At 39.7% G+C, this 12,548-nt stretch overlaps 1 protein-coding gene across 1 annotated transcript in view; it reads right to left on the minus strand.

Annotated features, from left to right (window-relative positions):
* Positions 1-493: 493 nt before the first annotated feature.
* The window catches only part of erf (Ets2 repressor factor), a 36,646-nt gene continuing 24,591 nt past the window's right edge, over positions 494-12,548 (minus strand). Inside the window, exons 2-5 of the mRNA XM_062990123.1 lie at positions 8,734-8,968; positions 3,109-3,224; positions 1,696-2,594; positions 494-1,601 (exon numbers count right to left, since the gene is read on the minus strand). Coding sequence (XP_062846193.1) covers positions 1,038-1,601; positions 1,696-2,594; positions 3,109-3,224; positions 8,734-8,968 — 1,814 coding nt within the window. The 3' untranslated portion in view covers positions 494-1,037. The remainder of the gene's footprint in view (positions 1,602-1,695; positions 2,595-3,108; positions 3,225-8,733; positions 8,969-12,548) is intronic.

Raw genomic sequence — 12,548 nt, forward strand, 5'->3', positions numbered from 1 at the left:
CTTTATTCTTTGGACTGGCTTTAAAGACATACGCTAGATCATAACTCGCAGCTTTAAAAGAGACCCATAATGGTGAACTGCTGTTTCTTTCAGCATTGCTTAAAATAAAACATCTAAAATGAGGGAATATGCATTACAATCTATTATATCGGAGATGCATCTATATATATATATTTCAAATTAAGCTAGAAAAAAAAAAAATCAAGTGGTCCCTTTGACAGAGGCTGATCTAAAATTGAAGCGAGTGGCGAGTTGTTCCTGAATGTCCCTGGACCACTTTTGGTCAAAAAAGATATTGTTTAGCAGTTAGTGTATAAGCATCAACAGATTTAAAGGCAGTGAGAACAAAAGGCCTGTTTTGAGAACAAAAGGCAAGGTTGTTCAGCAAAGGCAAGGTTGTTCGGCAAAGTTCGACTTGTTCAGCAGAGGTCCCTGCACGGACCTGAGTCTTGTTAAGGAACTGCATGGTGACCAATAATAAACCTGTCGGCAAGCTCACGTCTGAGGAAAATGTCCATCTTCGCATGATGCCATTTAAAAAGTCTAGCTTTGAACAAGGCCATGGCACAATAGATAACGAAGTGAGCATGGACATTTCTGAATCTCTGTTTAAAAAGTCTTTACCCCTCTCGGTTTTTGCCATCTATATTGTAATTGTGTGCACTGACCACTTAGCCAGGCACTGTTATCTATTCCATCCATTAAGAAAGAGGTGCAGAGGAGGCACATTAACCCATGTTATAATGCGTGCCTACATAATCTGTTCATATCTGACTTTGATGGGATGAACTTACAAAACAGACAGGTCTGATGTTCGAGGACAGAACATAAGCGCAAGGAGGAGCGCTCAGTTTTAGCCATTTGTAGTGTCTCAGCACCCTGAAGTGAGTAAAGCTGTGATTCTGCAGGTGTATTAGTTCAATGCATGAATCTTCAGGTATTCATGTGAAGAAAATGGCTTTAAGCGACCGTGTGTCATTCAGAAAATAGTCCTGAATGTGCAATTAAAAAACACTGCTCCACTCTCCTATTTTCCCTTAGCAGCCACTGTTTTCCAAAGAGAGTTGCGCTGTTGCTCTTTGAAGCTCAGAGCTCACTCTCCTTTGGCCCGTGCCCAGGGGTGCCACCAAGTTTATGGGACTCCTTGCCTCATGGCATTGCTGCGGCTCTTTATCAGACGGCTCCACCCTCTCGGCACGGCTTTTCTTGTCTTCTGCCTCCTCTGTCTCGGCCTCCATGCGCTGGTCTTCACTCCAACGGCGCTTGAAGCGCAGCTTAAGCGGGATGCAATGGTTGCCGCTGGGACTGCTTGGAGCTCCCTGTACCAGACCAAACTCTCTGGGTTCAGATTTGAGACCTGGTGAGGCCACACCAGCCCCTGTGGCAATGCCACTGGCAGTTCCAAAGGGAGGTGCAGCTGGAGTCTTGAACACATCTTCGTCGAGGAAGTCGTCCTCCTCGTCGACGATGCCGTTGTGGCAGGGAGCGGCGTTGCTTCCATTTGTGTGAGAGGGGACAAAGACATCGCAGTTGTCATCTTCCTCGCTAATATCAGTGACCTCTACCTCTTCCTCTGTCTCTATATCAGAGACAGGCTCGACCTAGAAAAAAAAGGTGCAATGCTTTAACAATTTTGTAACTTATTATTAATTAATATATTTATTATATATTCATAACAATTAATTAAATACACACCTTGATCTTTGGCAGCCCTCCAGAGCCACTATTGGCCAATCTAGATGAGGCAGAGTTGGAATCCAAGCCCGTTGCAGAACCGCACTCGCCACCAAATGAGCCTGCGAAGGTAGAGTCTAAAGAACTGTGCCCTGGAGCTGAGGGGGGCAGGCAGTCCCTGTGCTTGCGTCCGAGTGGTGGCGGCTGCAGCTTGAACTTGAAGGGTGAGAACTGGGGCTCTTCAGGCTGCTGATGGTGCAGTGGGTGAGAAGCAAGGTGTGAGCCGGCTGCTGACACCGCCAAGCTCTTCTCAGGACGCTGTGGCTGCGGCACAACAATGCTTGGATAGTGGGGGAAGGCGCGTGGGCTTAGGTGATAGTTGTAAACACTTTGTGCATGTGCCTGCAAATAGCGCTTCATGTCCTCTGGGCTAAAGGAGAAACGTGAGGAAGGCATGGGTGATGCCAGCGAAGGTGAGGGAGTGTAGGGGAGGTGTGAGGTTGGCGTCGAGGTCAAGGAAAGTGCGGGAGAGAGCGGCGGGGCTAGCATAGGGCCTCCAGGAAGAGGAGAGGCAGGGAAGAGTCCCGTGGCTGGAGGAGGAACCCCGTACATGCGGAACAGTGAGTCATGGGTGAGGCGAGGGTGATGAGGTAAAAGAAGGGACCTGAAGGCCCGTTCGGCTGGGCGGTCGTCGCTTGCATTTATGCCCACCTCTTCTAGCTCAGAGGCCACAGAGGTGCCGTCGCTGCAGTCAGACACAGAGCCACGGGCCGCCCGACGTGCCACACTGGCGAACACACCAGGACTGCGTAACTCTTCACCTCCTGGAGAGAAAAGATCAGATGGAGTGGAGGGAGGGAAACGGAAGTGGGTGCCCATGCCAGATGGAACAGGAGGAGCACTCTGAGGCACGTTTGAACCTAAATGGAAAAGCGAAGAGAGATAAAACATATGAAGAAAAAAAATACATTTAAACTTCCAGTTTCAAAAAGCTCTTTGTTTAAAAACCTCAAGCAAAGCACTTGCATTTACTAATTGAATTAGGGACAGTGGTAGCCCTGTGGGTAGAGCTTTGGATGATCAATTTAAAAGTTGAGAGTTTGAATCCCAGCTCTGCCATTCAGCCACTGTTGGGTCCTTGAGCAAGGCCCTTAACCCTTTCAGCTCCAGGGCTACAATAGCTGACCCTGCACTCTAACCCCAGCCTCCAGACAAGCTGGAATATGTGAAAAAAGAACTTTGCTGTACTGTACCTGTATACATATATATGACAAATACATCTATAACTATGTATACTTTATGAAAATGGAGGGTTGTGAAAGTTAATTGTGCTCACCCTATATTATCCTAATTATCTTGTGTGCCAACATTAAACCAAATTTCACAATTCAAGCAATGGTCCTGTAAACACAACTTGACCAAACTGATATTTACCTCCCGATCCCATGTCTATGAATGGGTAGTTGACCAGCACCAGCTTGTTGAAGTTAAACTTATAGGTGAACCTTTTTCCTTTAGTCTTGTGCAGGATCCGTTTGTTGTAGTAGTATCTGAGAGGAAAAAAAAAAGTGTTGGCATGGTTACGAATCCGTGAAAGACTCGGCTGTCTTTAAATTAACCTTAGCTTCTACCCTATTACACAGCCACATATACATTAGATGACACTGCAGTACTGATTTGTGGTTGTTAACAGGAAGTACAATTCTAACCAGAAAAAAAACACAATGACATCTTTCTTTCTTTTTGTCTAAAGGAAACTGTTCTGTTTAAAAAGAAGCACTAAGCTCTGAGAGGCTGATTACAAGCTCACTGACAGGAAACCTGACATATTTTATAGCATCCTTTATAATAAAAATAAAGCAAAAAAGTATGTAACACAATTGGCTTTTACTGAATATTCTTTCAGTATATCTCTCTGTTTTAAATTTACACACTATCTAATGATCAGCATGATCTAATATCTATGTCAAAGATACATTTAGAAAATTAAGCTCTGTAGCAATCATGGTAAAACGTACTACTAATAAAAAAGGCAAAAGGCAAGCCAGCAGTCATTTAAAAAAAAAAAGGATGACCCGAAAACAGTGTAAATAACAGTACAACTAGTAATAAACGACACTGCAACCACCTCTGGTCCTACATCCTTTGGGAAAAAAGTAGAACTATAAAACGAAAACTTAACTTAATTTCTGTTTAACAAAATAAGGATTGTATGTATTAGCCAAAAACATACATTTTTATTTTATTTATTTAACCAGGCAAGTCATTAGGAACTGCTTCTTATTTACAATGGCGGATACACTTACATAGAGTGGCAAATTGGCAATATACAGGTCAAAATCACTACATCAACTACAAAGATGTAAAAAGCTCATTGTTTCACTTCCAAAATGTCAGCAAATTTTATTGCCCGTTTGCTTTTTTGCGGATCCTATATTAACGGTTTTGCTACAGCAAATCTGGTCCACATATTGTACTTGGCACAGTTTTTAAGCTGGATGCCCTTTATGATTTAACCATCCTTTTTTTATTCAGGCCTGGGACTGGTCTTCAGAGCACACTGACAAGTGCACCTCTCATAATAAGTAAAAATAGATAGCATTACTTCCAAGGTAAAAACACATTGTTGAATACAGTGGTACCTTAAAAATCAACATCAATTGGTTATGGGACTGGTGTTGAGTTATTTTTTTCCCATAAGGATGTATGGGAAACCAGTCAATGCATTCCATGGTCCCGTGGACTTGCATATATTTTAGGCTAATGTAAAATAATGGGGTTGTTTTTGACACTTATACACTAAAAATAACACTAAAATACAATATACAAAACCCTGAAATAAAAAGCTGATTCTTACAATTTCTCAGAACCTCGAGCTGTACCACAAGTTTAAAAGTGAAACAGTTAGGAAAACCCAGCTAAACAAAGATACATGTGGAGCTTTCAGAGTGACTGTTACTTCATACAAATGCAGATTTGTCTCATATTCACACTTTGATCACGTATTACTGCACCGCTCAATCTGAGTGCTGAGCAAAGCGACTGTTTATTGTTAATTTGAAATTAAATAAATGAGAAAAAAAAAAAAAACTAAACACGTTGAGTTCAAGGGAAACATTGAGTTTAAGGGTAAAAATATCTCAACGAAGGGTGTGGAGTTTTAAAGATTTTGAGTTTAGGGGATGTTGAGTTACAAGATACCACTGTACTTCTTTTCACACCTGTACCTATCAAAAGTGGACTGGAAAAGGATGCATGCAAAATAAATATAGTGGGATAAAATAGTGAGGTATAATAAAACCTTTAACTCAGTCTGTGGCCCTACAATGCTGTCTAAATTTGGATATGCTTTTTGCACTTATTTTACCTGTTCCATACACTAAAGTAGGGGAAAACTGTCGACTTGCACACGTTTGGAAATGTTTAGATGGGTGGTATAACAAGGACTGTGGTACACTTTACTTTTAGAGTTATTTTCTATTTACAGTGGCTGCCTGCAAAAATCCAATTTTGACTACAGTCATGCACATGAAATGTATGACCGTAGATGGTATAGTTTCTAACTTTTAAAGCAGTATTAACACATCATAATGATTTCGTTTAGTAAGTCAGGATCACGTCGAAGCTTTAAATTAGGTCCAGAGGACATGAAGAAGGCAAATTATGCATATTAATACTCTTCTGAATAATAATAATAATAAAAAAATAAATAATTGATATTTCAAATAACCTCAAAATATCAATAACTGGGATACAGCTTGGCTAACAAATTTAGCTTTTTGTCAATTTATTTGGCCTGGGTATGACTGTGGTGCATATTCATGCATTCTTATAATAAAGTTTTTCAGCAGTGTGGTTTACAGGAACAAAGACAGAACAGAAAAAAGAGAATGCACAAACACACACACAAAACACACTTCGAGGCACAAAAACACATTGGTGTGCACACTCTTTGAAGTGCATTTGAACTTGCTTCCAAAAGAGACATAAAAGTGCTATCTCTGTTCTCACACATGCTGCTGTATAGCTTTTACTTCCTGACTGGAGGCATTGCACATGCCACCAAAGCAATCATTCAATCCTTTTTATTGCGGAATTTAAAAAAGCTCACATCTGGATGAAGCTTTTCTGGGTTATAACTTGCTTTATAAAAATAAGACCCACAGAACAGTTAAATCAGAGAGAAATATTCGTTATAGGTTTTCATATACATTGGCTGACAAGTATTATAAAATATCAATAATACAATGAAAGTATGTTAAAGGTGGTCATTTTATTAGCTTAATTTTGTGGAAATACAATTACTGTCTGTAGCCCATCTGTCGCACTGTACACCCTCCACCTTTGCATTAATTGTAAGGGAGTCTAATAGGACTACAACTGACAGTGTTTTATTTGGGTGATGGATCGTTCTCAGCCCTGCAATGACACCGACATGGTAAAGACATGGTTGTTGGGATTTTTATATACTATTACAACTTACTGTCCTTTTTATTAGGAACATTATATATATATGTTGGTATGTATATATGTATGGTATTGTGCAAAAGGCCAACATTAGATTTGATGTTTTAGGAATGGTATAACGACCATATATTAATATCTCTCAGCCTCTTTATTAGAATACAACCAGAAAATACAGAAAATTTGTATACAGTATTAATAACAAACCAAAAAACTAAATTTAAAGAAGATCTCTGGGAGGTGCTAAAAGAACCCTGGTATAACATACCAGAAGATTACTTCAAAAAAATTCAGAACAGTTTCTCAAAAGAGTTCAAGATGTGCTTAGAGCCAAGGGAGGCTTCCTTTGGGTGCTACAGTTTACTCCCACGTCCAAAGACATGCAAACAGGCCAATTTAGAGCTACTGTGTGTGCCTGTCCTGTGCTGGACTGGCAGTCTGCCTGGGACGTTTCTTGCTTCTTTTTTTTATTGTATTGATACAGTTTAAAAATAAAAACACAGTAGGCTTTGGTACATTGAACATGTTACTTTGGTGCAACACTATGCTAATAAGTGTGCATTAAGCATTTAAATGATATTATTTATGACCCACCCCCTGTTTGAGGAACAGCAAAAGAGCAATAATAGCCGCAGGATGTTATACAATGCCAACCTGGTAAACTGCTGGTAGAGTCATGGTCTGTGCTCATGAGTTTTCCAAAAGTACATTCAATTAATGAAAATAAACCGATGAACAGACAGGTAAAACAACAGGCAAATGCAGTGACCAGGTGAAATACACCTGTTCCCCAATCCTTTGGGAAAATGCACTACCTCCAGTGTAACATTCAAGAGTTCCACAGTTTTTACACCTTAGCCATGCTTATCAACAGTAATTGGGAGTCTCTTTCCCTATCTGTTTCCTTCCTTGTTCTCTTCACTCCTAAAGGTGGACATTCTCAGAAGCAGCAAAGACAGCACTCATTTTGTTAGTGCACAGCTGATGTGATCTGGACTGTTATGGGATGGAAAGAACAGGTTCAACGGGTTTGAGTGGGCATTTACAGTTGCCACGGAGACTAGCACGAATACATGAACAACATGCAGACTGAGAAGAACTGTGGCATAGAGGAAGAACAGCAAATGAAAACCGGAATGGGATGAAAGTGACAGGGTGGGAAAGAACAAGCTTTGAAGAGGCGAAGTGAGATTAGGCAGTAAACTTATTAGGTACTAGGATGGATAGTTTTAATTGTGATAAACAGGGTTAAAGTAAAAATAAGGTGTAAAAAAACATATTTAGAAAAGTATCCCAAAACAAAATAAAAACAACAACTAGTCTAAAATAAAGCAAAAGTCTTCAGAGGAAATACCACCCTTAAATGCTTAAAAATAAACACATTTGTGTACATTAATTTATATTTGCTTAGGTGCAGGTGCTAGTGTATCAGGGTAGTGTGCTGAGTTAGTAATGCTAGTGTATCAGGGTAGTGTGCTGAGTTAGTAATGCTAGTGTATCAGGGTAGTGTGCTGAGTTGGTAATGCTAGTGTATCAGGGTAGTGTGCTGAGTTAGTAATGCTAGTGTATCAGGGTAGTGTGCTGAGTTAGTAATGCTAGTGTATCAGGGTAGTGTGCTGAGTTAGTAATGCTAGTGTATCAGGGTAGTGTGCTGAGCTGGTGATGCTAGTGTATCAGGGTAGTGTGCTGAGTTAGTAATGCTAGTGTATCAGGGTAGTGTGCTGAATTAGTAATGCTAGTGAATCAGGGTAGTCTGCTGAGTTAGTAATGCTAGTGTATCAGGGTAGTGTGCTGAGTTGGTAATACTAGTGTATCAGGGTAGTGTGCTGAGTTGGTAATGCTAGTGTATCAGGGTAGTGTGCTGAGTTGGTAATGCTAGTGTATCAGGGTAGTGTGCTGAGTTGGTAATGCTAGTGTATCAGGGTAGTGTGCTGAGTTAGTAATGCTAGTGTATCAGGGTAGTGTGCTGAGTTTGTAATGCTAGTGTATCAGGGTAGTGTGCTGAGTTTGTAATGCTAGTGTATCAGGGTAGTGTGCTGAGTTAGTAATGCTAGTGTATCAGGGTAGTGTGCTGAGTTAGTAATGCTAGTTTATCGGAGTAGTTTGCTGAGTTGGTAATGCTAGTGTAACAGGGTAGTTTGCTGAGTTGGTAATGCTAGTGTATCAGGGTATTGTGCTGGTGATGCTAATGTATCAGGGTAGTGTGCTGATATGCTGGTACTAGTGTATCAAGCCCGAACAGGCTAGTCATTTGGAGGTGCACCTGTCAGTGTGCCCTCAGTGCTGATCCCAAGCCTGGTTAATAAGAAGGGCTGTGTCAGGAGGGGTATCTGGCATGAAAAAACTGTGCCAAATTAGGAATGCAGACCAGAATAATCTGCTATTGTGGCACCAAATCCGAAAGCAGAAGAGGGGGTAAAAAGTTGTGATACAATATTTAATGCAAAGTAAACTAGTTAAATAAATAAACGGAAAAAAAAACAATTCAAGGCATAGTGCAACATATCACCTTACACTGAAGCTTAAACTGAGTAATGTAACTCCTAAAAATGTACAAATGCACTGTAAAGCTAAAGATACTATAATTATTTATACCTGAGTGCTCGGCTGAGCTTGTCATAGTTCATTTGTGGTTTGCACTTGCGAGCGCCCCACAGTCGTGCCACCTCGTCCGGGTCCTTGATGACGAATTCGCCGTAGTCTCCCTGCCAGGCGATGACATCGTGGTACTGCTCTTTCCTGAGCAGCTCTAGAATGAAGTGCCAGAGCTGGATCTGTCTGGAGCCTGGGCTCGACTCAGGCTTGTACGCCCATTCTGGGAAGGCGAACCCTGCAGACATGAAAATAAATTAGCTGACAACTAATGTAACATGTGGTAATGATACCAAGATTAGTAAGAAAGTCCAGCTTAGTAACAATTTGTATTTTTTATTATGACCTATTTTATGTGTACCCAGAAACTCTTGCTAAACATGCATCAAAAAAACAATGACAAACTTTTATATTTTGGTTGGAAATGGTGAGGGTGGGAGGAGTAGTAATTGGTCGTGTCTGAGGGACTGAGAGATAGCTTATAGTCAAGATTTAGTGCCATCTGATTTCCACCTTTTCGGACTGCTCAAAGAAGCTTTACGGGGAAGACGATTTTCATGTGATGATGTGAAAGCAGCGGTGCATCAGCAAAAAATTTTGCTGATGCCATTAAAAAGTTGGTACAACGCTGGGAAAAATGCATCGGAAGGTGACTGTAGAAAAGTGATGTCATTTGTTTTTTAAATTCTTAATAAATAGAGTTCAAAAAAGTGTGGAAACTTTTCAAAGAACCCTTGTACTACTGTTCTTATTTATATACACTCACCCTGCTAGCTATATTGAACAGAAGTACAGAAAATGTAATTATGTTTGTTAAACTCCTTCAAATTAGATTAAATGTTTTGTACAATAACAGAAAATTGTACTTTGTGACCAAGTTCCCTAGATTGGGCAAAGTGCAATGGAAGAATTTTATAGTCGTTAGGTAAAGTCTAACGACTATCAAATGTACACACGATTCAATATTTAATTGTAGATGTAATGTATTTATATTCTGTCCAAGTATCTGTTTTAGTCTAAACACACTGTCAGTAAAGTTCTTATGAGAACATTCGGCACTCGTCACAGCATCCTTGAAACACCAGTCAAAACATTTCTCAAGCTCATTGAACAGTTCACAAGCATGCACAAGTGCCTGTGTTCCACGATTAACAGACACAATAGTTAAACAATAGAAGGTCAGAACTAAATTGAAGTGCATTTTAATAAATGAAACTACATGAATGTGAGTATCTAAAGTTTTCCATTATTAATATACTAACAAAACACTTTAAAATTCCTCAGCATTCCTCAACACGACGACTAGAGTGGCAACGATAAGCAAAACTTTCAAATCAAGAACCTTAAACAACCTCTTATTAACTTAAGAGCAACTAAATAAAATTCTAATTCTGATAAATCTGACTTTTAAAGCCAAATCCAAAAAAGTGAAAAATAAAGAAACCCTTTTTTGGAACGTTGTGAAGATGAACAGGAAAACACGTAATATGTAGCTGTTAAGATTGAGTAAAACAGCATTATTAACAAAAGGTTCGGTTGTTGTTGAGCAAAGACTAGCTGAGCTTCGACACTATAAAAAAAAAAAAAAGCATGAGCATACAGCAAACCGTTATAGAGGACGTTTATTTTTTTATTATTTTTTTTTTTTTAACTATTATTAAAATAGCTGAACAGTGTTTATTCAAATGATACCACAGAGGTATTCAAATTTTCAGCATATCCTTCTTTCAACTAAAGTCCATTTAGTGGCTTGTAGTTCTTTACACATGCGGGTTTAAACCTTTTTCCAAGGTTGCTCCCTTTTATACAAGAAACTTAGTTTGTTTATTTCTAATCTTTTTATAGAAGTGCTATGACTATGAAGAGACCTTTGGTGATTTCTAAATTGAAGTAAGTTTAAAATTGCAGATTCTGAGTTCTTTTTACTTATATTAATTAAAACCCCATAAGTATTTTATGAATTGCATGCTTGGCATCTAAAAGATATGTTAGCATCTTTATATAGGCCCAAGTATCAGCTGAAATTATTTCTACTGCTCATTTAAAAATGTTCACTGTCTAAATGACACGTACACTAGTTTAAAAGATAACAATGGGTCTGTCTGAAAACCTAGTGAGCTCTCTACAAGGACAGCATTTTACATCATCCTCTCGAAAAGAACGCTGTCTAAATTCTTAGATACCTTAAAAGTCTGCCTACTGAGCTGCCTTATTTCTAAGCTCTAATCTGACTGAATAACAAGTGAGCATCCGATGCTTCCTTGGTGGTGAAGGCAATCCCAGCATTCAGTGCGGCACAACTTCTTTCACAAAGAATCGCCGAGCATCAAACAGAGTTACTTTTAAATGTAAATAAATGCACAAGTGTAAGTTATTTGCAAATTTCTGCTTGTCAGGGACAATTTAACCATTTTCGGTATGCGAGGGAGATGGTAGCCGGCTTGCTAGCAGGTTGTGCCGCCTCATTGGTCTGAATTGCCCGAGATGAACTGTGTTAGCTTATGCCTAGTTCACACTACATGACTTTTGCCCAGATTTTCGCTCGGCGACTGGTCGGCACTAGATTTGCCGACTCGGGAGCAACTCGGTGTTCGTTCGGCGATCAAAACTCGGCTCTCAGTCGCTATGTGTGAACTACTCAACAACTCGACCCGACTGGCTCGCCGAGTGATCGCAGAGCGCTCGCCGAGTGAAAACTAGGTTTTCAGACAGACCCAGTAAATAATAATATATTATACTCAATAGATGCAAGACCCAGAAATGAGTAAAGGCTACATTTTTCATGTTATTTGCATAAAGTCTAATATTTATCAAGCCAGATTAATTAAGCAGACACATACCTGAAAAAGTTACCCACCTAAATAGTTAAACTGGCATTTGTTTACACAAGAGGAAACCTAAAAAATGGCCAGCAGTTGGACAAGGCAATTGCAGCAATGGCAAAGAAGGCTTCACATGGACTTCACATTGATACATCTTAAGTGTTTTGTTATTTATCTATTTAATTAGAACACCACCAGAATGCAGCTTCACATCAGCTCTGCACGAGAGCTGCAACAACAACAACACAATTGATTATCACAATAGTTGACCAATTTATCCATCATTTGTTGTTACATTTAGTCCATAACAACATGGCTAGGTATGACAATGCTTATGAGTTGTCTTGGTCATGCAAGCACTAACACAATCTCAAATTCATCCCCAGTTTGTAATTCCCTACACTACACAGGGTGCAACAATTACCTCTTCACACGGTGTAGCATACTATTTATTTTAAATTTGTCTAGGCGGCTATTAGCACAACTTAAAGGCACAACTTGAATGGTAAGCATGTCATATAGATGAAAAACATCACAGCAAATACATTAATCCATTTAAAATAGTGCTTGCTTTCTGGCGTAATTTTCGGGATATAAAAATTGTGGCCAACATGAGTGTACACTGGAAATGTGCTGGAAAAGTCTCAGTGAACCGCGTACATTACGCTGTATTGTGTTTAGTTTTAGTTGTTCGACTGTATTGCAGATATATTTTTATATTTAGGCTTTGTACCTCATCAGAAAATAATTTTGCATGTTATTCTGGCCTTTGCATGGGAGTTAAAAATAGGTGAACAAGGTCAATAAATGTTTCCCCACTTTAAAAAACTTTTGCCATGAAGCCAAACATGCTTACAATCTATAATTTGAGTTTTATGGGCGGCATGGTGGCTCAGTGGATAGCACTGTCACCTCAAAGCAAGAAGGTCCCGGGTTCGATCCCCAGGTGGGGCGGTCTGGGTCCTTTCTATGTGGAGTTTGCATGTTTTCCCTGTG

The sequence above is a fragment of the Trichomycterus rosablanca genome, chromosome 2 (assembly GCF_030014385.1).
Source record: "Trichomycterus rosablanca isolate fTriRos1 chromosome 2, fTriRos1.hap1, whole genome shotgun sequence".
Classification (NCBI taxonomy): Eukaryota; Metazoa; Chordata; class Actinopteri; order Siluriformes; family Trichomycteridae; genus Trichomycterus; species Trichomycterus rosablanca.